Consider the following 24,847-nt stretch of genomic DNA (forward strand, 5'->3'; position numbering starts at 1 on the left):
ATTTGTGATTACATCTGTGCACGCACACACACACACACACACACAGGCTTCATGAGTGAGCTGCAGTTTCTGAGAACCCGTCCCCCCCACCCCGCCCCTCCACATGGAAAATAAATACTTCAGAAAAATGCTGCTGCTTGTTCCTCCAACATTTTCAGAGACTTGGAGGAGCAGATGATGCGGCGGGGAGTTTCCGTTGAGGGGGGGTTAGCCTCTGCAGATCCGTCCCAGACCTGCTCGGCACTCGAGTGCAGTTCTACTGGAAAGCGAGCCAGGCTTCATCTGACGGTTACTGGAAGCAGACGTGGTTATAAAAGCTGGAAAGGGAAGCGAGGCTTTGAAGACGAACGCTCGGCGTGGAGCGGCTCGTTCAGCCGTACGGCGCCGGTTAGGAAACCTTGTTGTTGAGCTGTCCGGGGTATTTCTCAAATAACCTCTCTGCCTCCTCGCTGAGAGCCCCACCTGCAGGAAAGGACACTCGTCAGGGCAGGCTCCTCCCCTCCCTTCAGACACCTTAGACTCCTGCTCACCCAGGTGGCAGTTATGGAGCCAGATCCGATGGCCGTCGTATTTGCAGTTGCACTTCATGGCGTTGTTGGAGAAATCGCTCTCCGCCACTTCATAGTTGGGATTAATGACCACCTGGGGGGCACACAGGTTCAGTTTAGGGGCACAAGACAGACAGCTCCAAAGGCCACGCCCCCTCAGAGGAGATTTGGAAACAGAGGCTTCAGATCAACATGAAAAAAGTTTTTTTAAGACATTTAGGTTGTGGGAATTTGGTTAAAAGCTTCATAATCATAATTAAAACGATACTGGGAATGTTTTTTTAAATAAAAAAAAATGTCCTGGGAGACTTTACTTCCACCTGCAGATTCTAAAGAAACTTTCAGGTTGTCACAGACCCGAAGTTGTTGAAGTTTCTACTAGAAGAACAAGGAGTTCTTTCACAAGTTCAACTTTTGTCTTTCAGTCTGGACGGTCTTCTGTTCCATTGACTGTACAAGAGAACTGGATGATGTGACCCCTCCCCCTCACATCTCAAATAGGACAAAAACAAAAAACCCATAGGAGAAATAAAGTTATTACTCAGTCGATCTATTTGTCAGATACCTTTTTTTTAAACAACCTCTTAATAATCTTAATTTTTTTTATGATATTCTTTCTTTATTGCAAATTATTCAAATTATAAACTGAACAATCAGATCACACAATGAAAGTATGTGGTCTCAAGTTGAACGCTCTAAAAGTTTGATCGACCTTTTTCAGGGTGTGTGGACTTCCAACAAGCTCTCTCCTGATTGGAGAGAAAGGTTGCCATAGAAACAATGACTCTGACTTGGACCAATCACTGCTTAATGACAATTTTTGGTTCCAATATGGCCGCTTCTGTGTTGCAAAAAAAGGGCGACTCAACTGACTTCGTGTGGTTGGAGCTGGACGCTGGTCATTTTCTATGGATGACGTCACACTTAACTCAGTCCAGTTCTCACATAGAGTCGATGTTCTGCTTGTGTTCGTCTGATTGGCTTAAATGTCTACAAACTTCAGAGGAAGATCACAATGACAGAAACCAAAGAAGGAAAAGTATTAACAAATGAAAACAAAAATATAGATTTCCTTTCAAATATTATTTTTTCTCGAGGAAAATTATTTTCTGTCCTTTTTTTTAGAAAAGAAAATGTAAAAAAGCTTAGTTCAAGTCTGTCATATTTGGTGATAAAAAATGTTTTTCATCCCCAAACAAACTGTGGAGTTTGAGAAAGTGATAAATCCAATTCCTTCAGTACTTTGGCAGTGAGGCTCCAGCCTGACAGGAACCGGCTGTTCTCAAAGTAGTAGAAAACATAGTGGTTACTAGGGAAACACGGAAAGATATGCCTTCATATGATGCCTGGAAGTTACCATGTACACATTCAGGTAAACACAGACGGAATTTAGAGTTCATGCAGCCACCGACGCCCCCACCTGTCCTAAAAATGTCATTTGGAAAAGACATGCCGCCTCGATTGGTTGATTCGGATCCAAAAGTGGACACTTCACCGCGTCACCATGAGGGGGCTCCACTCACATGTAGAAAGGTCTAACTTTATACACAAATTATTATAAATAAACACAAATGCACTGTGGTAAGTGTCTTCTCTCATTATGGTGAGCAGATTTGGAAGAATTACAGAGATTTTTTTAATTTAACTGATAGACTAAAACTGTGTGAGTGTTTAAAATCAACCCCCCTAATGGAGAAACTTAGGAGATTTCCCTCCACCTGCATGTGGATAAACAGACCAACATACATCTACAGCCATAGACCGTTAATAAGAACTGGACATAACAAGTGTTGAGGTCCCTCATAGGAAATGCTTTACCTCCAGCCCTCGTGAAATCAGGCCGGAGCCTTCGCCGTTACTCCCGGATACGTCTACCGCCAGATTACAACTCGTCGACAGCGATTAGTCCGAGTTGGTCTGAGTCACGTTGTTAGAGGAACTACTGTTGCCCATCATAAGTGAGCTTGTTCCAGGTTGTTCAATGCACAACAAACTCTAGAGTCCTGACAAAATAACTTCTTGTTGTGTCCCCCCCCCCCCCCCCACACACACACACCTGAAAGATGTAGTTTCCAGGCTTGACGTCTGTGATGTCAATCCACTGGCAGTCGATGTCGTGACGATACAAATCCCAGCAGCCCACAGTGATGCCCTGATCTCCAAAGTTGGCGCACTCGTACCGTTTGGAGACGCCTGGACCAATGAGACCATCATGAAAGATGTATGAAGCGCAGCCCCCCACCACCACCTCACTACACTGAAGCGTCACTCACCCCCCTGACAGTCGGTGTCCTCCAGGCAGAAGCTGGCCTTGTGGCCCTCGGCCACTCTGGTGCCGTTTGCGTTGAGCAGGTCGTAGTGCGTGAAGACGTCCATGCTGTGATAGTGGCTGCAGAAACAGAAGCTGCACATGATCTGTCATTTTCAGGATCTGTTCTAAAAGGTCTCAGACTCCGGCTCACCCGTGACAGGCGTGCCACACCCACGAGTGCCGGCCAGCCTTTGGCTTGAAGTCTGCACGGCCAATGTTACGGATCTCTGAGGAGAAGCGCAGCAGGCGCCGGTGTCCGTACGGCCAGTTGGCCTTGGCGGCAGATTTGGACAGGCAGTCCTCCTCGGCGGCGCAGTAGAGCATGTGCAGAGGGCGGTCCTCAATGTAGACCGTCTCCTGGACCAGGGGTGCGTTCAGGACCAGGTCAGAGGCCGCTGTGCAGACGGGAAGAGAGTCTGATCTTCTCAAGTTCGTACTGCCAGTCAAACATCATTAAAGTCTGACCCCGACTATCTTTTGATCTGTTATAGAAGCCAGTGATCTTTTAATTATGATTATACAGTTTTAGCCAAAATGAAAAAAAACCTGTGTGGTTTTCTAGGATGTAGTTTCTGTTGAGGGGCAGGAGTTCAGTAGAAATTTACCTCTGAGTCGTGGGCGGGGCTGTCTCACCTTTCCCTCCTTGTTGCGTAGAGCTTGGAGGAGGGAGCTTGTGCCCCACTCACAGTATTTTCTACATCACAAATATGACCTTTTTTAAACAGATTTTTTTTGCTTGTTCCTGATTCACAACAATTTGAATATAGAAATACTCAGAAATTCAATTTTAAGCTGAATTCTATTAATATATGTCCTCCATCATCAGGAAGACACAGAAAACATAATTTTTATCAGAATGGGTCTTAAAGGGTATCGATAATAATTTCCACAAATGATTTGATTCAATTTACATTCATCTAATCCAGTTCACATACTGTAAATGTATCAGTGAAATAATGAAATTGTTAATAACATAAAGTGTTTCATGGATTCTCTAAATGAGAAATTCTAACTAAAATGTTCAGATCATTAACATTGGAAACATTGTTCTGCTTCTCCTGGAGGACGTTTCAGTTTGACCACTAGGTGGCGATTGCACTATAGCACTACACTTATTCCAGAAGAAGAAGAAAGTAGGAGGAAAAAATAATGTTTTAGACCATAAATAGTTTTAAAAAATATTTCCTCAAGAGTTTAGAAAATTCCAGAAACAAGAAAATGTTTCTTCCCACTCCCTTTCAAGCAATCTATGATCTGATGCTTAATTATCCTATGTTTGACAGGTAAACCTCTGTTTATTGTATTGTTTATGCATTGTTCCATTTCTACTTTCTAAACCTGAACCGACACCGATAGAAAAGTGATCATGTTTACCTAAACTGAGTAGAAACTTTTGTTAAAGATTCTAACTCAATCACATTTGTTTACTTGAAGGCAAACTTTTTTTATGTTTGTGGTTTTCCAGAACATTTCAGAGCTGGTTTGTCAGCTGTATGTTTTATGCCTGAACCTGGTAGTGTCTGGATGATCATATTGGAGCTAAAGTGGCACACAGATTTATCTTTAGGATTTCATAAAAAATTCAACACAAACGTGCTAAAGTAAAGGAAGGCCTCTGCTGTTTGTGTTCCTGCGTGTGGACCGGTGCGCTGTCGCCGGGTCCTGACCCACGTCAGGTTGGCTGTGTGCGGGAGGATTTATGCAGACAGGCTGTGCATCCTCTGGTTTCCATGGCGACGACTCACTCTCAGAGCAGATGACTCCGGCTGCAAACTTTGCCGCAGATTTCTGGCAGCTGACAGTTTTGTGGTGCTGGCACTGGCTCAAAGACATCTCCTCCCCTGTGCACCTCACCCCGCTCAGCACCATCTGGGTCACGTTGCTGCTGTCCCAGTACCAGGTTTCCTTGGAGGGGCGGGACAGAACCGGAAGAGAGGAGCAAAGGTGGGTCAGGCGCTAACTCAGCAACAGGTCACTCACAAACTCATACACAGATCCAGCATCATCAACCATCAGCCACTGCAGGATAAACTCTGGACAGCAACTTAATTAGGCACACCTGTCCAACTGCTCGTTAATGCAAATTTCTAATTAGCCAATGACATGGCACCAACTCAATGTATCAATTAATGTCTCGTCGGGCACAGTGCTCAGGCATGTGCTCAACAAATGAACTAGGCACGAGGATCCTCACACTTCAGTGATGTAGTCGTTTCATCCGAGGCTCCTACTCACATTGATGGCGTGCATGGAGTAGCCCAGCCCCAGCTGTCTGCACACCACCATGGCCTCCTTGGTGGTCCAGCCTGAGCTGCATACCGTGCCCCACTTGGACCCCACCTGAACTTCCACTCGGCCCTCATAACTGCTCCGGCCACCAACAATCCGGATCTGTAGAGAGGTCCTGCTGGGAGTCAGTGTCCCGTCTGCGCGGTCTGAGCTGCGTGTTAGGTTGCAGTCCTGAGGACTGCTGAAGCAGCACTTTGGTTAGGGCATCTGAAGTTGTTAGAAGGAGAACTGCTCGGATTGTGGAGTGTGAGCAGAAAGTCTCTGATTATTTTCTGTCATGAAAGGACTCGTGTTCAGTTGCTTCACCCTCACAGCTTTGAGAGATCTGCTGAGAAATCTTCAAAGTAAGGCAGGGTGGTCTGCCTGAACAACTTGGAGCTGCTGCCATTCAGACAAAGAAAAGAGGTCCAGAGTCTGGGCAACACACATCAAGAGACCAGTTGTGATGTGGGCGGAGCCAGCTACATTTTTACGAGAAAAATGAAGATCGGCGCTCGCTCTGTTGCACGGGTTAGTGACCTACTTGCAAGCCCTGGTTAGCGTAACCCAGGCCCAGCTGTCTGCAGGCCACCGAAGCCTCCTTGGTGGTCCAGGTCTCACCACAGATCAGACCCCACCCCTGAGTCCCGTTTGAGTCCGGGATCAGTAGTTCCACTCGGCCCTCATAGCGGGTCCGCCCTCCGGTGATTCGGATCTGTATGGGAGCAGCAGGTTAGGGGACGGAGGAGAGGGAAACTCCAGCTGAGCTGAGGCTGGAGTTTCTCAGAAAAGAATCCAAATAAAGATCCAAACCCTGCATGAGTTAGGGCCTGGAGGACAGAGGGACAGAGTTTTTAGCCTGATCCATGTGTCCATGCAAGGAAAAAGACACAGAAGCAAAGTCAGAAAAACAGAAGTCAGTCTGAAAAAAGCTTCTCTGTTGAAGCACAGCTTCTACAAAGAGTCAGAGCAGCAAATAGCGCTGAAGAAAATCATCTCTCCACATTCCTGTCCTCAGATCTGACATGAAGAAGGGTTTTAACCCATAAATAAATGCAGAAGAAGCACGAATGTGATCAGAAGAGTGGCAGGTCTGACCGAGTTCTCCAGGCCCATGTAGGGCACGTTGCAGCGAACAGCAGCGTCCTCCGTGTGCTGGCAGTCCTCGGCTGTGATGTTCTTGTAGGGGCACGTCCAGATGGACCTCTCGTGACCCACACATTTGACCTCGTTCATGTGGATGGGACCGATTCCTGAGCACAGAGGCACAGCTCAGACTCAGTTTAGACTCTGTTTGGACTCCATTCAGACTTAGACTTAGACTCAGACTGAGACTCAGTTAAGACTCAGACTTAGTTCAGACTCATCTCAGACTCAGGCTCAGGCTGTGATTATGAGTAAAGTAAGAGAGACGCTAGCATGTCTTGTGCTTATTTGCACAAGGAGCCTGTTACTGCTGTCCAAGAGATAAGTGTGTGCTCCCTGGAGTCTCCTTGTAGTCAGCCTGACTGTTAGAAATGAGGAAATTAGGCAATTAAAGAGTAGTTTCAGTTGACATTTTACTGACACACCATGCGTGCAGCATCCCTGGGGGGTCATTAAGGGGCCAGTATATTAACCTTACAAATAGTTCACGATACACTTACCAAACCCACAACAGTTGTATGTCTCATTCTCATGAATGTCTCTTTAGGTAGCCTAAAGCCTCAAGGGAACTGTAAGACACACCTGTACTCCCCTGAAGACGCAGTGACTCTTCTCAACAACCCCCTACAGACCTGCAACACTTGTATGGTCAACCCCCCATACTGGTACATGTGACTAAAGACTAATGGGTCAATTCTTGAAGCATTGACAAGCATACCACTTGGACAGAGCCCTGACAAGAACATGGAAAAACCCACGCACTATACAGCCTGCTTTTTACAAAAGTACTTTAATTGAAAAGAGAAATAAATGGATTTTCAAAAGAATTGAACTAAGGAAATAAAACAAGTACACATGATCTGGTGTCACAGCTCACCCTGTCCCATGCGGGCCCCCGTCAGAGCCTCCTTGGCGGTGCCAAAGCCCAGCTCCCTGCAGACCACACTGGCCGACTGCAGGTTCCAGCGGTCGTCACACACTGTTCCCCAGTCACGGTCCCTCAGCACTTCCACTCGGCCCTCTCCCACCCTGGATCCTCCCTTCAGCCTCACATTGGCCTGAACACATACAGACGGTCAGGAACAATGATATGAAACACTCATCTGGTGAAAAATGCCTGCTGTAAGTGAGGGATTTTACCGAAACTTTCACTTTCTTTTTCAGGCTGCTGTTTTGCAGAAACAGCGGCCCCGGCATGCAGCTGACCACAGCCGGCATGCCCCCCAAGCAGGACGATGTGCTGTTGGGCTTGGCATACTCCAGGGGACAGGCAGCCAGGTGGACCTCAGTTCCAGTACAAGACACAGAGTGGACGAGGATATGGTTCTTCTGACGCTCCAAGTACAGCCTGGGGGGGTGGAAGAGGAACAAATTAGTGTGTGGATAGATGGGAGGATTAACACATGGATGAAGGGATGGATAAACTGATATAGACATGAATGAATAAATGCTTTGATGGATGGTTCAATGAAAGAATGGACTGATCACTATAGACATGAAGAGATTAATGGGTAGAAGGTGGATGGTTGTGTTTTGTTTGTGTGCATGGATTTACAACAAGGGGGTTGATGAAAGAAATACATTAAATGATATAAACATGAATGAAAAAGTAGAAGAATGATGGATATATTGATAGAAGAAGAGATTAATAGATGAATGAATAAATGAATGTAGCAAATGAAGGATTGATGGAGGAATTGATAAATGTATGAATATATAGATAAATAGATGAATGGATAGAAACATAAATGAGAAGATGTTTATTTAGAAATGGATGGATTGTGTAGGGAAAGATTGATAGCTGTAGACCAAATAGAGGGATGGAAGAATGATGTACAGCTGCAAGAGAGAGAGTAAGTGAACCTTTAGTGGTTTTTTTTTTATCTCAATTTAACAATATTGCTTGCTTAAATCACACCATTTTATGTTTTCGTGTTTTTAATGAAAACATTCTTTTGTCCAGTTTATGCATAAAACAAAGTAATTCCAAAATATTCACATTATTTCTCCTACAGCTGTATACTAAACACATAAATAGATATGTCAATGGAGGGATGGATGGATGGATGGATGGATGGATGGATGGATGGATGAATGGATGATGGATGGATGATGGATGAATGATGGATGGATGGATGAATGGACTGATGGGTGTGGCCTGAAGTGGTAAACAAATGTCAATCAGAAAGGTAAATATTGCTGTCTGTGGTGAAAGTTCACAGAGACTCAAACAGCCATTGATGGTAGAATCGACTCGGTGAAAGTCACACATCCTTTCACACACTTTTATGAATATTCAACACATTCTCACTCCCAGCTCATCATATATTGACGTTTGGTTCAGGACCCTTCCGTGTAAAAAACTTGTCGTTTTTTTGACATGCTGGCTGTTCTAATTAAATCACCAACCTCTGGGCCCTGAACCAGAACCATTCCAGTACAAGGAGGCAGGGCACACCAGTACCCTAACCCAGTACCGATACTCTAACCCTAACCGGCTACTGGTCCGTGCCTGGTATCATGTCTGGTACCGATTCGGGTCCGGTACTGTGTTTGGTACTGGTTGGTGTTCAGTTCCGCGTACTGGGTTTGGGTACTGGTAACGCACGTGTCCCATGGACCAGTCCACGTCCCAAGGGTCACAGATCCTTGATTTTACAGTCAGTACCTCAAAAAACAACAAGTTTGGGACATCCAAAACGTCAGTTTTTGATCCTTAACCAAACGTCAATATGTGACGACTTGGGGATGAAAATGTGTTGGAATAGTAATTAATATTTGTCATAAAAAAATTAAATGAATTAAACTATAGACTATTTCGAGTGAAAGATCTACACTTCATTCGCTGTCCCTACACTCTTTCTTTACACTCTTCAGTCACTAGAATAAAACCTGCCTTTACAGTCTGAAACTACTGAAAGATCTAAACAAAACCTCTTTATTTGCATCCATAACTAAAGAAAATTAATGAGAAACTTTCAGGAGCAAACAACCAAAAGGACGAGTCGTTCCAGAAGTCACACGAGAAGCAAAAAACAAATGAAGGCGTAAACTCAGATCAGGTCAGATAACAGAGAAACTTCCAGAAAGACTCAGACATGGAGGTATGAGTGTGATGGTGGGGGCCGAATGTCTTCCACCAGTTCACAAAAAATTTGGCTCAACAGCAAAATAAAGTTGCAGCAGGTCCACTGTGGAATGACCTGTATAAAGGTTTGGTTTAAGTCTGGACCGAGTCTTTTGTTTGTGATCTGAGCCGATAGGAGGACGTGTCTGAATTCAAACAGTTCTTAAAGAATTGTGCAGCTGCTGCTGTTTATCAGAGGATAACGAGGAACAGAACTGGGTCTGGACTACTTTGTATCCTAAATACATGAACTAATTGTTTAAAAACTGTTTTCATATTTGCTCAGGATACCTTTGTAAAACCCTTGTTTGATGTCCGAATCATGAAAATAAAGCGAAGAAGGACGTGGTGATGACATCAGATTAGAGGACTGGCTCTTCCATGAAGCTAGCAGCGAATCATATCAGTCATGGTTCACATGTGTGGGGCAGATGTATGTGTACGTGGCTCCAACATCTTAAACTGATGGCTATGTCTGTGTGAGTACTCATCCATGCAGCTGCTAAAGTCCTATCAGATTACCTTTGTCCAGGGCGGCTCTGCACAGAATTAGCTTTAGCTTTAGATGTCAGCCTGCAAGGTAAATACAGGTTAGTCTTCAGTGTTGGGGAGAGGCCACAGAGGAAAGTTGTTGACTTGTGGTGGCAAAGGTCATGTAAAGGTGGCACCATTCAAAGCAGGGGACTATCTGGAGGACACTTGTCTTCCCAGCTTCTGATAGGCTGGACACACCTGGTCCAGATGAGCAGCAGCAGGTAGGACAGGTGTATCAGGAAATGCTGGCCTTCCTTCATGGGGGGGAAGTGGACCCCCCAGCTTTAAAAAGGCATCATGTTCATCTCAGGATTTTTTGTTTATGTTAATTTTGTTGTTGTTTTATAAAGAGAAGATGTTTGCAAAAGTTTGTTGGTCTATAAGCAGTTTTGTAAGAGGTTGGTACATTTGAGAGGCACTTTGGGGTCAAAGACAGGCGCTACAGCACAGTTCAGAGATCACGATGAACGCTCCCTGCTGGACTCTCAGTACACAAGGTTAGATTGAAGCGTTGAACTTTGACTGTATATGAGAACTGGACTGAATGACCACTTCCCCTTCAATTCCAAACAGGAAGTACCTGCTGGCTCCAAGAAGCCAAAATCCCATAGATTTCTATAGAGGAATAAGCAGCTATTACTCAGTCATTCTATCTGTCAGAATAACCATTCTTGATCTGATACATTTTTTACATGTTCTTGGTAATCCTTTTTTTTAAGAGGTCCTACCATGAAAATTCTACTTTTTGAGGTTTTAAGTGCATTATACTGTTCATTCCTCACTGTAAAGAACCCCAAAGCGCTATTTTGATCAGCATGATGCCAACCGCCCCCTCCAGGAAGAGTCTGCTCTGCCAGCTCCGCCCCCAGTCTAACACCAACACACAATTTCTCCACTGAGCAAAAAAAAATCATTTTAGATGCAGAACACTGTATCCAGTTGTGTCCTGTCTTCAATAAATTCCAGCTCAAACTGGTGTTCGTTACTTTAGACGCCGGGCTCCTTTAAGATGTCCATCCAGAAATTTAGATAGTGTTAGTTTTTATGGGATAAACAAAGACTGGCTGCCTCCAGAATGCACAGGCAGAGCCTCAGGAATCGAGTCATTGACCCCCCCTTCCATTAAGAGTTTGACTGCAACACTGACATTAGCTGGTCCAAAAATGGCTTTTTTAACTCCAATGAAAATTATGTTTTTAACATGTTCGTTTGCTATTTTTCTGATGATGAAAGACATGTATAAAAAAATTTAAATTAAAGTTAAATTTTTTTTGTATTTCTTTATTCAAGTTGTTGTAAATCAGTAGGAGACTAAAAAAATGAAGTTTGAAAAAAATGCATACGCCTCCAAACAAATAGAATCCACGAATGTCTTTGTTTTCCTCGTCTGAGCTGGAATCTGGATCAAAACTCTATGTCTGCGTAGCTCCAATATTGCTCGCCATTTTTGGTAACGTTGGGTTAGTGAGGGGCTGTAAGCTAGTGGGAGAGTGTGGAGGGCTCAGTAATCGCTCTGTGACAGGAAGGAGTCCCGCCCACAACTGAGAGGTGAATTTTTAATGAACTCCTGCCGCTCTGCAGAAACTATGTCCTAGAAAACACAAGTTTGGGAATTTTGGCTAAAAACGACATAATCGTAATTAAAAGACCACTGGAATGCTTTAACAATAGATCAAAAGATGACCAGATGATGTAAAGAAGGACATGGAGAAAAGTATTGTCCTAATGAACATTAATGACCAAAGGAAATGTAAGGTTCTTAAGGCTGAGTCTCAGTCAGTGCCATGAAGATGAAAAAGTTACAAGAAAAGAGGAAAATCTAGGGGAGGGGTTCATCCAGCCACAGCAGGAAGTGCAGCCTCAGGAAACCCACTGTGACAACAGCAGCAGTGGGTTTTCCCATTACCCAGGTACCTTCCACTGGCTAAGGGGAACCGCTTCGGACCGGAGACCGTCTCCGCTGCTCGCCTTTTCATCAATCTGCAACAGTGAGATCCATCACACAGACAGGAGCAAACATCGCAGCACACTTCTGAATTTCCCCGTTTCGCAGAACCGTCCAGATCGCACAAATCTGTACTGTCTGACCTCCTCAGAGGTCAGTCGTGGAGCCTCACACATGCCTGAGAGGACCCACCCCCAGTGCCGCTGTAACCTTCTGCAGACCAACTAAACTTGAAAAAAAAACCCTTTGTAAGTGCTCCAGACAGACGAAGAAGAGCCACGGAGCAGGCGTGGAGCCGCGGTCATGCACGCCCCACTCGTGCACGTCTCCCTTGTTGTGTAAATCTAACAGCTGGGAAGAACATTCCCATCATAACCAAGGAAACATTCCTGTTCCAGACTGAACAAAGGCTAACATCCGCACAAGTCCTCGACTGTTTATTATCTTCCTAGGAGTTCTAGCGGTTGGAGCACAGCCTAGAAACAGATGAGCAAAAGAGGGAGGTAATAAAAATGAATCATTGTTAAAAGCTGCTGATACTTTAGCAGTATTATACAAGCATTTAACCTCTCTACCACAAACAATCCTTTACAAAGAGATCTGGAGATTTTATCAACCGGAGCAAACAGTGTGGTGGAGAGGCTTCTTTTGAGATGGGAACACAGGGGAATAAAATGCTTTATTCTTAACATTTATGAACATATAGATACAATTGTGCCACTAAGACCCGCTCTGCTGAACATGGTGTTTTCAACATGTTTCTTTTTCTGATGATGGAGGACATAGATAAAGACAATTAAGTTCAAAATGGCATTTCTGAGTATTTCTTTAGTTCATTTTTGTTGCACGGGTTGTGTTATGTTGGGATTGTGAGGGGCTGTAAAATCCAAAATCCAAAACACACCTTGAGTTGAGGGCCGAACAGGATAAACATTTATTGAACACTCTAAAACTACATTTTCAAAATTTAACTTTTTAACATTAGTATGAATAATAAACAGGCAGAAATATAATTCCAGAATAAATCCTTTTAATCCAACATAGCTAATAACTTTCAATATTTTACTCTTAATAAAAATATATTTTGTCAAGATAACATCGGGCCATTAATAACAAAAAAATAAAATAATCTGGATGGCCGGATCTGGCTTTGACACATGTTCTGTACCAGAACAAGGAGGAAACCAGTACCCTAATCTGGTACCAGTTCGCATTAGGTACTGGTTTGGGTACCATACCGCGTCTGGTACCCTGTCCAGGGCCAGCTTAGGGTACCAGTACTGGCTGCGTCCTGAGGACCAATACCGCATCCAGGTTGCGGACCCTTGATGTTACGAATAGCCAGCACGTCAAAAACGAGTTGGGGACACCCAAAACGTCAAAAAGTAACGTGGAGGCGTCCTTAACCCAACGTCAATATCTGACAAGTTGAGATTGAGAATGTGTTGGCTCGATCCAACAAACTGAAGTCAATTCAGAAGACATTTCTCCGTGATACAGACGTCGCCATGTTGGAATCAGACGTTAGTAAGCAGTGATTGGTCTGAGTCAGTCCAAGTCAACATTTCTATAGTAACCTGTCTCGCTAACCAGGAGTGAGCTTGTTGAAAAGCCACACTCCTAACACTAAAGTTGGTGATGGGGACTCTGTCAATCAAATGTTTCCAGCAGGAACCACATGCTTTTACTGAGGCATCTGATTGGCCAGTTTATAACTTGAATAACTTGCAATAGAGAAGAAATATTTTTTAAAACTATTAGATTTATCATGAACATGTAAATAAAAATGTATCAGAGCAAGAATGGTTATTCTGACAAACAGAATGACCGAGTAAAAGCTGTTGATTTATCTATAGAACTCTATGGGATTTTGGCTTCTTGGAACCAGCGGGCACTTCCTGTTTGGAATGCAACGGGGGAGCGGATACTTTGTCCAGTTCTTATATACAGTTAGCGGGCATAACTCAGAGGGTAATTTCTAAAGAACTACTTCTGCTCTGCACACCTACAAGCATTTTCTAAGCATTTTTAATGAAGAAATACTCACATGTGTAATTTTCAGCTTGATTTTTGTCATAAATGTCCTTCATCTTTAGAAAAATGCCACAAGAACAAGGTAGAAACACCAAAAACATGATTTTTATTGAAGTGGGTCTTTAAATAGCTTATGTATAATGCAAACTTCTTGAGCTTGTAAGTGTATTATAATAGTTCTTAATGAAAAACAAAGCAGTATTTTGATCCATTCGTGCATCTCTAAGGATTTCTCTCAAACCAGGCTCTCTGAGCATAGACTGTATAACCGGTTGACAGCAAGACTCGGGGGTGTTCCAAACAGGAAGTACCAGCTGGCTCCAAGAAGACAAAATCCCACAGACTTCTATAGAGAAATAGACAGGTATTACTCACTCATTCTATTAGTCAGAATAATGATTCTTGTTGGCGGTCAGACAGAGAGCCGCTGCAGGATGGAGAGGCAGCCTGCTCAGACATCCTGAACTCTATGACAATAATAATAATAATAAAAAAAGCTTCCCTGATTATGTTCTTGTTTTTAATTATTTCCTCTTGAGTCAATGCAGGACAGCAAGCCTTCAAAATGGGTCACGGAGAGACAGAAAGACCGCGGAGGACACTGTACCGGGAGAATCTCTAAATGATCTCATGAATCCAAACATAGAGATGTGGTTACTGATGTTTTTATAAAGATTTTAGAGAACAGAAATAAACCTGATCTGTCAACATCATCAGTGTCTTCCATGTATTGTAATTGAGATAAACAAAGGCACCACTCCATGTAGCAATCAGGCTAAAAACATTAGCTGGTAGCTCCTCCCACACGCTTACAAACAGCTTTAGGACAGATGGCGAGCCCACACAAATTAATTGCCTAAATCACGTTCGGTCCAAACACAGCTTTGTTTGTTGGACTGAATTTGGACGTTGATTCTGTCCTCCTGTTCAGACCTAAGTTCCACTTCTTTAAGTCACCGGTCTCTTGCTCAGACGTCAACCTCATGCTTATTGGATTCACCTCTGTCAAGTGTCACCTCAATAGACTGCTGTACCATCTAGTGAGGCCATTCCCAGCTGAATCATCAAACTCTTTGTTTTCAAGCTCCTGACAAGGTTTCCCCCAAATACTCAATGAAAGACCACCAACAGCATCATGCTTCTGTCATCATGCTGAGAAAAGATGTGTCCATTTACCAAGTGTCCTTCTGGAGACCTAAAACCAGCTTTCACCTCCTGTTTTTCATTATTTTTTCTCTGAAGCTCAAACTTGGGTCAGAAACTCACTTGTAAAAGTTTTTGTTGACCTTCCGCTCATGTGGGAACCCCAGCATGCCGCAGATGACTCTGGTGTTTTGGACGGTCCAGCCCAGGTCGCAGATATGAGCCCAGCCGTTCCTGTGCTTCACCTCCACCACCCCCTCAGTAATGGGCATCTTCTTGCGAGTTGTGCCCACAACTGGACGGAGTCGCACCTCCTCCACTTTGAACTCATCCACCTGCGCCTGGAGGACAGGTCGACAAACAGTAATTAAATCCTGAGCTCTACCCAAAGCAGCAAACTGATAAAAGCTGTGGAGAAAAAATCTCCACATCTTCCAGATCTGGCTTTTCACAGAATTCTGCTCCAGCTTAATCTCGTAGGACCTGAGCTAATATATGAGCTAATCATCTAAACATGTAGTCACAGGGCCCCAGTTAAGCAGAGGAACTATAACCCTAACTGTGACGTCCAGGTATGTGGATGCCAGGTCTTAAGGGGTTAAACCTTACAGGTACACATCAGCACATTGTCGCAAACAGATGAACGTCTGTAGCTAAAGTCTTAGCTACAACTCTCATTACAGGTGGATATGGGTAAACCTGTACAAGACAAGCACACAATTTTAAGATTGTAGACATTAGCAAGAGAGAACATTTTTTAATACACATATTTTTCTATGGGCATGCTGCGGGCATCAATTTGCAGTACATACTTATACAACATGTATTGGTAAGTAAAGGTGAAGTAGGTGAGATGCAGACATGTAGTAAAGACTTTTCAATTTTTGTGTAGCCCAGGGGTCTCAAACTGGCGGCCCGCGGGCCATTTGTGGCCCCCAAATTGATATCTTCTGCATGTCCACACTTCTTTGATGATAGCTTTGTATTTGCTTTGTAATATTTCAGTTCGATTTGTGTTTAAAACTTTGCATTTGCTATTGTTGCTGGATCTGGACGTCAGAAAAGTCCTTAGCAACAGTTGCTAGCGTCCTGAGCCGTATAAGAACATCACTCGTACGTCATGAGTACATGTAACTGACATTATCCTTACAGATACTTAACGATACATTTACACACACGATTATATCATGCTCTATCTTCATGGCGTCCAGTCGTTGGTAAGGTGCATGTATTGGCTCATACTGACCACATGTAATACTGTATACATGAGGTGTGCGCGTGATACTCAAGTGCTCATACGATAACCACACACTACTACTCTCTGTCTAGTTTACTCCTTTCTAACTCTCGGAGTGGGTACAAGGGACATCCGAAGAGCTCTTGAACAGCAATAACGGGCCTCTCTACACAGGGTTTGGGGGGTTGAACAAAATAAAAAATCTGTATGACACATCTGTGTCTCAACTATTACCCTGTTACGTGTTGCTCACTACAACCTGTCACCCACAGCATGTCTGTAGAAAAAATGTCTATGAACCTTTTTGCTCTTTGGGTTCACCAAGTAATCTGGGATCTTACAATTGTGTATGGATCGTCTGCATTTTCCGTACAGATTTGCCCGTTTGTCACCTGCAGCCACTTGTAAAAGGCAGCTGTGACTAAGGCTTTAGCCTTCACATTTTAACTCCTTCTCACATCAATGTCTACATTGTTTTTTCATTTTTTATGAGAACCTAGCTCAGTCCTCAAGAACACCAGCAGAAATCTGTTCCACGCGCTTCGGTGACTTACATCGATAATATTGGAATCCACAAAGCCGGGAATCCTCTCATCTTTGCAGATGACGCCAGCGTCTTCATCGTGAGTGCAGTCACTGTTGCCCCACCCGCGAGACTTGCAGGAGTCAATGCTCTTTTCTCCTCCGTTACAGAGAACATTGTCCAGCCAGATTTTACCTGCAGAAGAGCAGAGGTAAATATAGGGTAAGGTTTTTAGGTCTGTTTTAGGATAGACTATGTGTTTTTTTCTCATCTTTTCCACCTCCTGCTCTATTTCTCTTTCATGAATGTGGATTTTTTTTTGTTGTTGTAGTTATCTGCTTTTCATACAACCATTTATCCATTTTACAAACCTGCTCAATCCCTTTCAGGGTCAAGAGATGCTATACTCCAACACTCACATTCACACCAAGAGACACTTTAGAAACAACAGAAGCGTGCTTTTAAACCCCCTTCTTGCTGTGAGGGAAATATCTCCAATTTCCAGGGTTTTTTTTTTTTGCACCACAGTCACCTGTCATCATTTTCAGAATATAACCTAGACCAGGGGTCTGCAACCTTTAATCCTAAAAGAACTTTTTGGCCCAAAACCCAGCGAGAGTCACAATACTCCATTTTACTGTTCAAAAAATATGCTTTATTTATATTTTTGCGACCATTAAGCCTAAGTATTTAAGCTTTTACATAATTACATAAAAATGAATATGATAGTGTTGTGTCTTTCTATATATTACAAATGTCATACTATGTCTTTTCAAAATAAGATGCATCCTGTGTCAAATAAGATTCTTGATGGTGCACCATCATCCTTTTTATCTTTTTATTATTAAATATAAACATGAGATTGGTGTGGAATCCAATTTTAACCAAAATATATACTTGTAAAGTACTTGATATTGTAATTTTCTAAAAAGAAATGGCTCTGACAGTAGATTAAACAGAAATACAAAATACTTTTACTCAGTTAATATGTTAAAAATCTAAACTAAAATTTTTGATTTTTGATTCAATTTGTTTGCATTTCTTCTCAAATCCAGAGTTACAATAGAGTGATTAAAGAGCTGCTTGTGTCTCCGGAGCACCGCATTGCAGACCCCTGACCTGGACTATTATGTATCCTGTGGTATCGTGGTTCACCTTTTACTTTCTTGCTGTTTCATCGTTTTTTTGTGTTGTTTTTTTTTTTTTTTTTACCATGTTCTGCGTCCTGATTGGCTGCTGACCGCGTTAATCAATCTCCTCCCTGTCATATCTCTTCTATTCATCCGTTCAGTTTGTCAAATCTACACAAATCTTTGATTGCGATCAAACTTTTTTTTATTCTATAATCGTAGACTTCATTTTCTATGAAAGTTTGAACATTAAGAGAGAGAGAAAATCTTCATGTCTGTCTGGGAAAAGTACAGAAAGTGTGTAACAAGGAGGTTATTTTTAGCATGTAACTTCTGCAATAAATGAGGGAACGCGAAAATCTGTTTGTCACTTCTACACAGAAAACAGAGTTAGGATAACTGAAACTAAACAGGTTTGAATTCATTTTCGACTATTTTTTTCTGTATGAAGCCCTTTGAGATGAATTCTACTGTGAATTTGCTTTTTTTTTAAATAAATTGATCTTAATTGTCTTCTAGCTGCAGCTGAGTTTCAGTTGTAGAGAAACAGCATCTCTGATGTTTGTTTAGTGAAATTGCTCCACAAACTATAGTGCAGCTTTTCCCTCTGATGTTCTGACATAGTTTATTTTAGAGACAAACCTTGGACTATGTTCAGACTCCAGCACTCTCCTAATGTTTTCCTCACAACTCAGAGTGACAGCTCTAATCACAGCTAAAACAGACGATTACTGTACAAATGAGTCATGCTGAGCTTAGAGGAGAGGAACCGCACGAGTCTGCTGCTGTAGGAAAGGCTCACTTTCAAAGAGAACATCAGTTTGATTCTCGTTCACAGCTTTGCTGAGTTATTTCCACCTGAAACAGGGCACATACTGTTTCAGGTAGCATCCCTTACCCTGGCCTTTTCCGTACTTGGCACTGTGGGTCCATCCTGTGGCGGAGACGAAGCCTAGCTGGCGGCACAGCACGTTGGCGTTTGCCAAAGAGAAGTCATCGTCACAGATGGTCCCCCACTCTCCTCTGTAGAAGAGCTCAACGCGGCCCTCGTTGTGCTTCCGAGGGTAGCCGGCCAGTCTGACCTTGATCCTGGCCTGAGAGGACGGTGTGGGGGTGTCTCTGGTTGGAGCTGTGGTTGTAGTCTGAGCCAAACAACAAGGAAAGCACAACCCAAAGAGCAAGCTGAAGGCTAGCTGCTTCCTGCGTTCTGAGGTCTCCATGGTTTTACTGCAGGTGAGAAAAGACAAAACAAACAGAAGTTAAAGTTAAAATCCCAGATGGTTGCAGTCAGAAACATTTGTTGGTACCCCCATCCAAGCCCACATTTCATGAGAGATCTGTGTAGGTTTGTCTGCCCCATTTATAAAAGTCTTTGTCAGTCCTATTCAAATTTATAAAGTTACCACTGGGGAGCGTACTCCGCTGAGGCTTCTCTGTTTGATATCTCCTAATCTACAATTTCAACCAATGAAGTTCATGCAAAGTTTCTCCTTTGCAGAAACAGAAACAGACAGTATATGAGAACTGGACTGAGAGACCCCTCCCCCTTGTGTTCCAAACAGGAAGTACTTGCTGTTTCCAATAAAGCCAAAACCCCATAGATTTCAACAGAGAAATAAACAGCTATTTCTAAGTCATTCTATTGGTCAGAATAACCATTCTAGCTTTGATAACTTTAACATGTTCTTGATAATCCTCTTTTTTTATTATGTTTTTTCTTTATTAGTAATTCAACTTATAAACTGAGCTATCAGGTGAATGGATTAAAGTGTGGTCTCACGTCAAACATTTACAATATTTGAAGGACAGATTTTCCCGAGCCTGGTTCCAACTGAAAGGGGTGTGGCCTTCCAGTAAGCTCACTCCTGATTGGTGAGAGTAGTTGCCATAGAAACATTGACCCGGACCACAAGGTACTTATTGATGTCTTCTGGCTCTGACACGGCGACGTTTACATAAGTAAATAGTGACTGAGTTGACTTCATTTGATTGGAGTTGGAACAAAACCATTTTCTGTGAGTGACATCACACTCACTCTGTCCAGTTTTTTGTATACAGTCAATAATAGGCGTTTGCAGCTCTTTATTATACCAAGCTCGGTTGCATTTGGTCATTCTAAAATGTCATATGGTGAATACTTGTATAGTGCTTTACTAACTTATTAAAAGGCCCAAAGTGCTTTAGAGTCACATTCACACACTGATGGCAGCTCTTATGTCCCAAGCGGGTTTCCATATGCTGCTGAACACTGGCACCAACCCCGTTATCATCAGAAGCAATGTGGGGTTCTTGCTCAAGGACTCATGGGCAGGCATGAGCCTGCTCCTAATTCTCAACAATTTGAAAAAAAAAATACTCAGAAATGCAACTTTAACCTTAATTTCCTTTATATATGTCCTCCACCATGAGAAAACATATTACAAAAAACACATTAGAAACACCAAAAACACAATTCTCACTGGACTGGAAACCAGGGTTTGTTTCCCCTGGGGGTGTGATGAGCTGATTCCAGTGTGGGTCCTTAGGTAAGACCCTTTGCTCTACGCCCTAACAATAAAGCCAATGGGGGGCCCGAGTCTGGGTCTCCCTGTGCCGGTCCCCAGCCCGGCTAAAATACAGGGTTGGGTCAGGAAGAACATCCGCCGTAAAACTCTCTGCCAAACCAAATGTGAGGATCAGGAAAAGCTGATTGGTGACCCCTGATGGGATTTGCTGAAAGGTGAACAAACAACAACTTTCATTGTAGCGGGTCTTTTATGGATGATCACACATTAGCACCTTGGGTTGTTGTCACTTCCTCCCTTCTATTTCTAATGCTGTTTGGTCTGAAGACTTTTCTGTGCATGTTTTTCCTGACTGTCTGTTTCTTTTTCTTTGAATCTCAGTCTGTCTCCGCTTTTCATTACATAAGCCTTCCTCTCCTCAATTCTGCCCCCTGGAAGGCCTCATTGGTTCCAGACTGTGGGACCTTCTCCTAATGTTCTGAGCCTGATCCTGAGGCTGCGTTCCAGAGTCCCAAAAACGGTTACAGCTGGATATATTCATCATTCAATAGCCTAATCGTTCATATGTTCAGGACTGCTTTTTCTTTATTATTCCATCTGTTTTTTACATTCCTCAGATTTGATCTGCTCACTTTTAATGTTGTTTTATCTCTTTGAACAGTTTCTTTGAGAGTTTATCATTAAAACGTTTATTTATTTAGTAAAATAGTTACAGTGGGTTACAACATTGCACATTGTGAAAACAAGGAATATCTCAATGTCATAATCCTCATTTAGACCCTTTTAAAATAACGTGGCCAATGAGGCTGTGCTTGGTTTTTGCAGTGGATTCTAACAACCTTGTGTGATTATTACCATGGAAAATCTGACTGGAAAATCATGAGATTTTATTTTCACCAAAAATTCACAGTGATATTCAATTAATACTTAATTTTTCTATTTGATTATGAAATTTGAAAATTGCAATGCACCCCCCCCCCCTCCCACACACACACACTCACACAAAATGGAAAATTCAATCTGTCTGACTCTCATCATGATGGGTCTCACACATTGACTGCATGAGAGAACTGGACTGAGTGAGTGTGATGTCATCAGTTGATGGTTTACTTTCAGCTCCAACGAAATGAAGTCAATTTACTCATCATTTTTCCGAAATACAGATGCCACCATTTGGAGCCAGACGAGGTCAGTAAGCAGTGATTGTTCGTGTCAGTCTGAATATGCGTTGCCATGGCAACTATTGTTGCCAATCAGGAGTGAGCTTAATGAAAGTCCAAACCCCTTCCAGTGAAAGTGGGGCTCAGGAGAATCTGTCAATCAAATGTTTTGAACATTCAAGGTGGGGGCCAGTGGGAACTACAAGTTTTATTGAGGTGACACAAACCTTGTAACTAATGTTTATGGTGCATTATGTATAATCAAATTTCTATCTTTCTGTCTATCTATCCGTCTGTCTGTAACCATGATATCTCCTCCACTGTGTTTCACAGATGAGCTGCTATGTTTGGGCTTTTCCCTAAATCTGGGTTATTCTGTTGTTTTGCTAAAAGTTTATCTTTTATGTCTCATCGCTCCATAAAACCCAACTTTCGAAGTTCTGTACCAAATTCCACCCGGACCTTTTTTTGTCTTGCTGCTGAGTGGTTTCATGTCGCCTCTGTACGACGACGTCCAACGATGACCACAGGAAGTGTGCAGGAAAACAAGAATCTGAGACCTCTGATTGACCTCAGAACCACACCACAGCAGATCAGAGGCAGCTCTCCCCATAGAGCCGAATGTTCAGACTGCTCCTAGACCTGATGCTCCACGCCGGCGCGCCCACGGATCAGGTTCTCAGTAACACCCCCCCACTTCAACACTCACACATGCAGTGAGAAGCGTGGGCTCACATTCCATCCCGCTCACATGCTCTCTCACAGAAATCACTTCCAGAGGTCTGCACTCTCAAGCAGTCTGATGGATCTGAGGTGACTGCTCCTCAGCCTTAAAGAAAAACAACCGTATTTCTGCCTCAGACCTCTTATCAGATTAACCAAACACCTGTTGGCACTTTAGAACATTTCAAACATGAGCAGATATGGGTCCAGAGTTCTGGTCCTCATTCAGTAAAACTGCTATTTCCAAATTTAAGCTTCTAAATGTTTAGGAAACTCCAACAATGTTGGAGGTGATGCACTATTACTTTTGCCAGTAACAAAGGAACATAACAACTTATAGTTCACATTTCTGTAATTAAATTAAGATTACTAGACTTTAAAAACCCTCATTACTTCATTACTCACAGTGAAATCATTATAGGTGAATAATAAAAACAAACCAGAAAAGTTGCATTACCTGCAATAATACTAGTGTGAATGTTTTTTGCAGAAAGTAGCCGCTGAAGATGCTGATGCTTTTGTTAAAAATGATAACGCAATTTACTTTAATGCTGCAGGGATTTGTTGAAAATGTAAAAGCTATTTGCAAAATGTTAAATTTGCTAAATGACTGGAAATCTTGTTGAAGAACTATGAAAAAGTGTTGAAGTTGACCTAAATTTCTGAAAACTTTTTAGTAAAATTGCTTAAAAATATTTAGTGTGTTGCTTAAATATGAACTAAGCTCCAAATTAGCAAAACAAAAAAACTTTACTAGATGCCAAATTAGCCCCCCAAAAAGCTAGCTCATTGCTTAAATACTAGCTAAACTTCAAAATTCGAAATTCTTCAGTAAAATAAATTAATCAAAAACATAAGCCTGTTGCTAAAATAGTAGTTAAACTCTAAATAAGTCTTTAAAAACCTCAGTAGATGCCAAATTAGCTAAATAAATAACATGGTGCTTAAATATTACTAGCTAAACTCCAAAATAGCCTAAAATTCCTCTGTAAACAAAATTAGTCAAAAACGTTAGCCTGTTGCTAAAAAGAAGCTAAACTCTAAATTAAAAAACCTCAGTAGATGCCAAATTAGCCAAAATGTTAGCAAGTTGCTACAATTTTAGGTAAACTGCAATTCTAAATTACTTTAAAAGCTGAAAACATAGAGTGTGAATATATTTAAAAGCTTGTTGACAATCTACTAAAAATGTAGAAATTTGAAGACTTTCTCATTCATTTCCTATGGGGTGTATTTTGATCAATATTTAAGTACAATTTATGTCCTGGAGATAAATTACTTTTCATTGCCGTAGTGTCAACAAGCAAAACTGTACATTAATGAGTTGGTGTTAGCTGGAAACCTGATTGCTCTTCTATGTTTTGATTTTGTGGATTTTACATATTTCATAGTTCTTCATGTTTTCAAAAGACAGATCTAATTTGAGACTCGATATATTTTTTCCTTATAGAATTAGGACTGGAGTGGAACAAATGTACAGTAAATTAACAAGTAGAGAATTATCTCTTAAATTAGGTAATGACTATCTTAATGACAGTTTCATCCAGTAATGAATTACTCTTTAAAGGTAATTTACCGTCTGGATGGGGATGGCTGTGTGGTGGAGCAGAAGTTTGAACAGAGGAATGGAAAAGGCCGACATCGGCGGTTTCATAAGAGGGTCTCTCCTGAAGGAGGGTCCAGGGAAGCTCCTCCTGTACAGTTTTCGACTTTTCTGTTTTATTCATTATTGGTCCATCACAGGGGCGGAGCTAGAACATTTTATATGAGAGGGCAAGAGGGGGGTACTTTGGATGGGTGGCAAATGAGAACAGCAGAGTGGAAAGTGAAAGGATAAAAATACATATTTCTAACTGTTTTTATTAATATAGTTTTGTTTATATTTAAATATTTTTTTCTTTATTTGTCAAATATAAGATTGATATTGACACAAAGATTGGGGGGGGGGGTGCCCCCTATAGCTCCGCCCCTGTTCCATCATCTTCATTATCTTTAGTCTTTATCCAGTTTCCACATCATCTTCAACACCTTCATAAATGCTATAATCTGATTTGTAGCGTTCACATCTGATCCGGATTAAGCCTCTCCCCTGATCTGGAACGCAACTTTTAAAGTCACTTTGAGTTCGATCAGAAAAATGTCTTACCTTCAGCTGTGTTAGTGGACTGATGGAGGGTGGGGGGTCCTAAAGTCCGATGGAATAAAGCGCTCTCACCACAAAAACATGAAGAATTACCCGCGGAGCCGCGTTAACTGGCGTCGTCCATCAAACCGAGTTCAGTCTGCGCGTAGATGCCCCCACCTCCCCACCACCACCCCCCAGCTCCGGATCACAGCGTCCGTGGCTGCCAGCTGTGCAGCTTTCGCTGAGGGGGGAGGAGGAAGGGGCCGGACCAGCCCAGCGCGGACACTGACCCTTTTCACGGCCGGTTCCGGCTCTCCTGCCGGTTTCGCGCCTGAAAGCGATGAATGTCGCTCCTTCTGCTGGCCTCGTCTGCGTGTGCGCGTGTGTGA

General features: G+C 42.5%; 1 protein-coding gene across 6 annotated transcripts; it reads right to left on the reverse strand.

The window, feature by feature from the left end:
* Nucleotides 1–6: 6 nt before the first annotated feature.
* On the reverse strand, nt 7–24,841 carry loxl3b (lysyl oxidase-like 3b). Of its 6 annotated transcripts, XM_024270247.1 has the most exons (17): nt 24,480–24,841; nt 18,845–19,173; nt 16,848–17,011; nt 15,180–15,397; nt 11,849–11,914; nt 9,923–9,973; nt 7,414–7,621; nt 7,151–7,331; nt 6,226–6,380; nt 5,672–5,842; nt 4,605–4,764; nt 3,011–3,254; nt 2,822–2,937; nt 2,605–2,741; nt 531–642; nt 398–462; nt 7–292 (listed from the first exon to the last, which is right to left on the reverse strand). In XM_024270247.1, exons 2-17 carry the CDS (start codon nt 19,164–19,166, stop codon nt 290–292), a joined length of 2,373 nt encoding a protein of 790 aa, XP_024126015.1. In that variant the 5' UTR covers nt 19,167–19,173; nt 24,480–24,841; the 3' UTR covers nt 7–289. The 6 variants fall into 6 exon arrangements, with proteins under 6 accessions (XP_024126015.1, XP_024126024.1, XP_024125999.1 ...); XM_024270256.1 differs by lacking the exon at nt 5,672–5,842 and adding an exon at nt 5,095–5,250 and having other exon boundaries at nt 7–462; XM_024270231.1 differs by having other exon boundaries at nt 7–462.
* Nucleotides 24,842–24,847: the final 6 nt, after the last annotated feature.

Source organism: Oryzias melastigma, linkage group LG22, assembly GCF_002922805.2.
Source record: "Oryzias melastigma strain HK-1 linkage group LG22, ASM292280v2, whole genome shotgun sequence".
In the NCBI taxonomy this organism is placed as follows: Eukaryota; Metazoa; Chordata; class Actinopteri; order Beloniformes; family Adrianichthyidae; genus Oryzias; species Oryzias melastigma.

Coding starts and splice junctions, on each gene's coding strand:
- loxl3b (XM_024270231.1), bottom strand. CDS start 19,166: ATGGAGACCTCAGAACGCAGGAAGCAGCTAGCCTTCAGCTTGCTCTTT. Junction 7,332..7,413: donor AAAAGAAAGTGAAAGTTTCG/GTAAAATCCCTC, acceptor GTATGTGTTCAG/GCCAATGTGAGGCTGAAGGG. Junction 463..530: donor GCTCCATAACTGCCACCTGG/GTGAGCAGGAGT, acceptor CCTTTCCTGCAG/GTGGGGCTCTCAGCGAGGAG.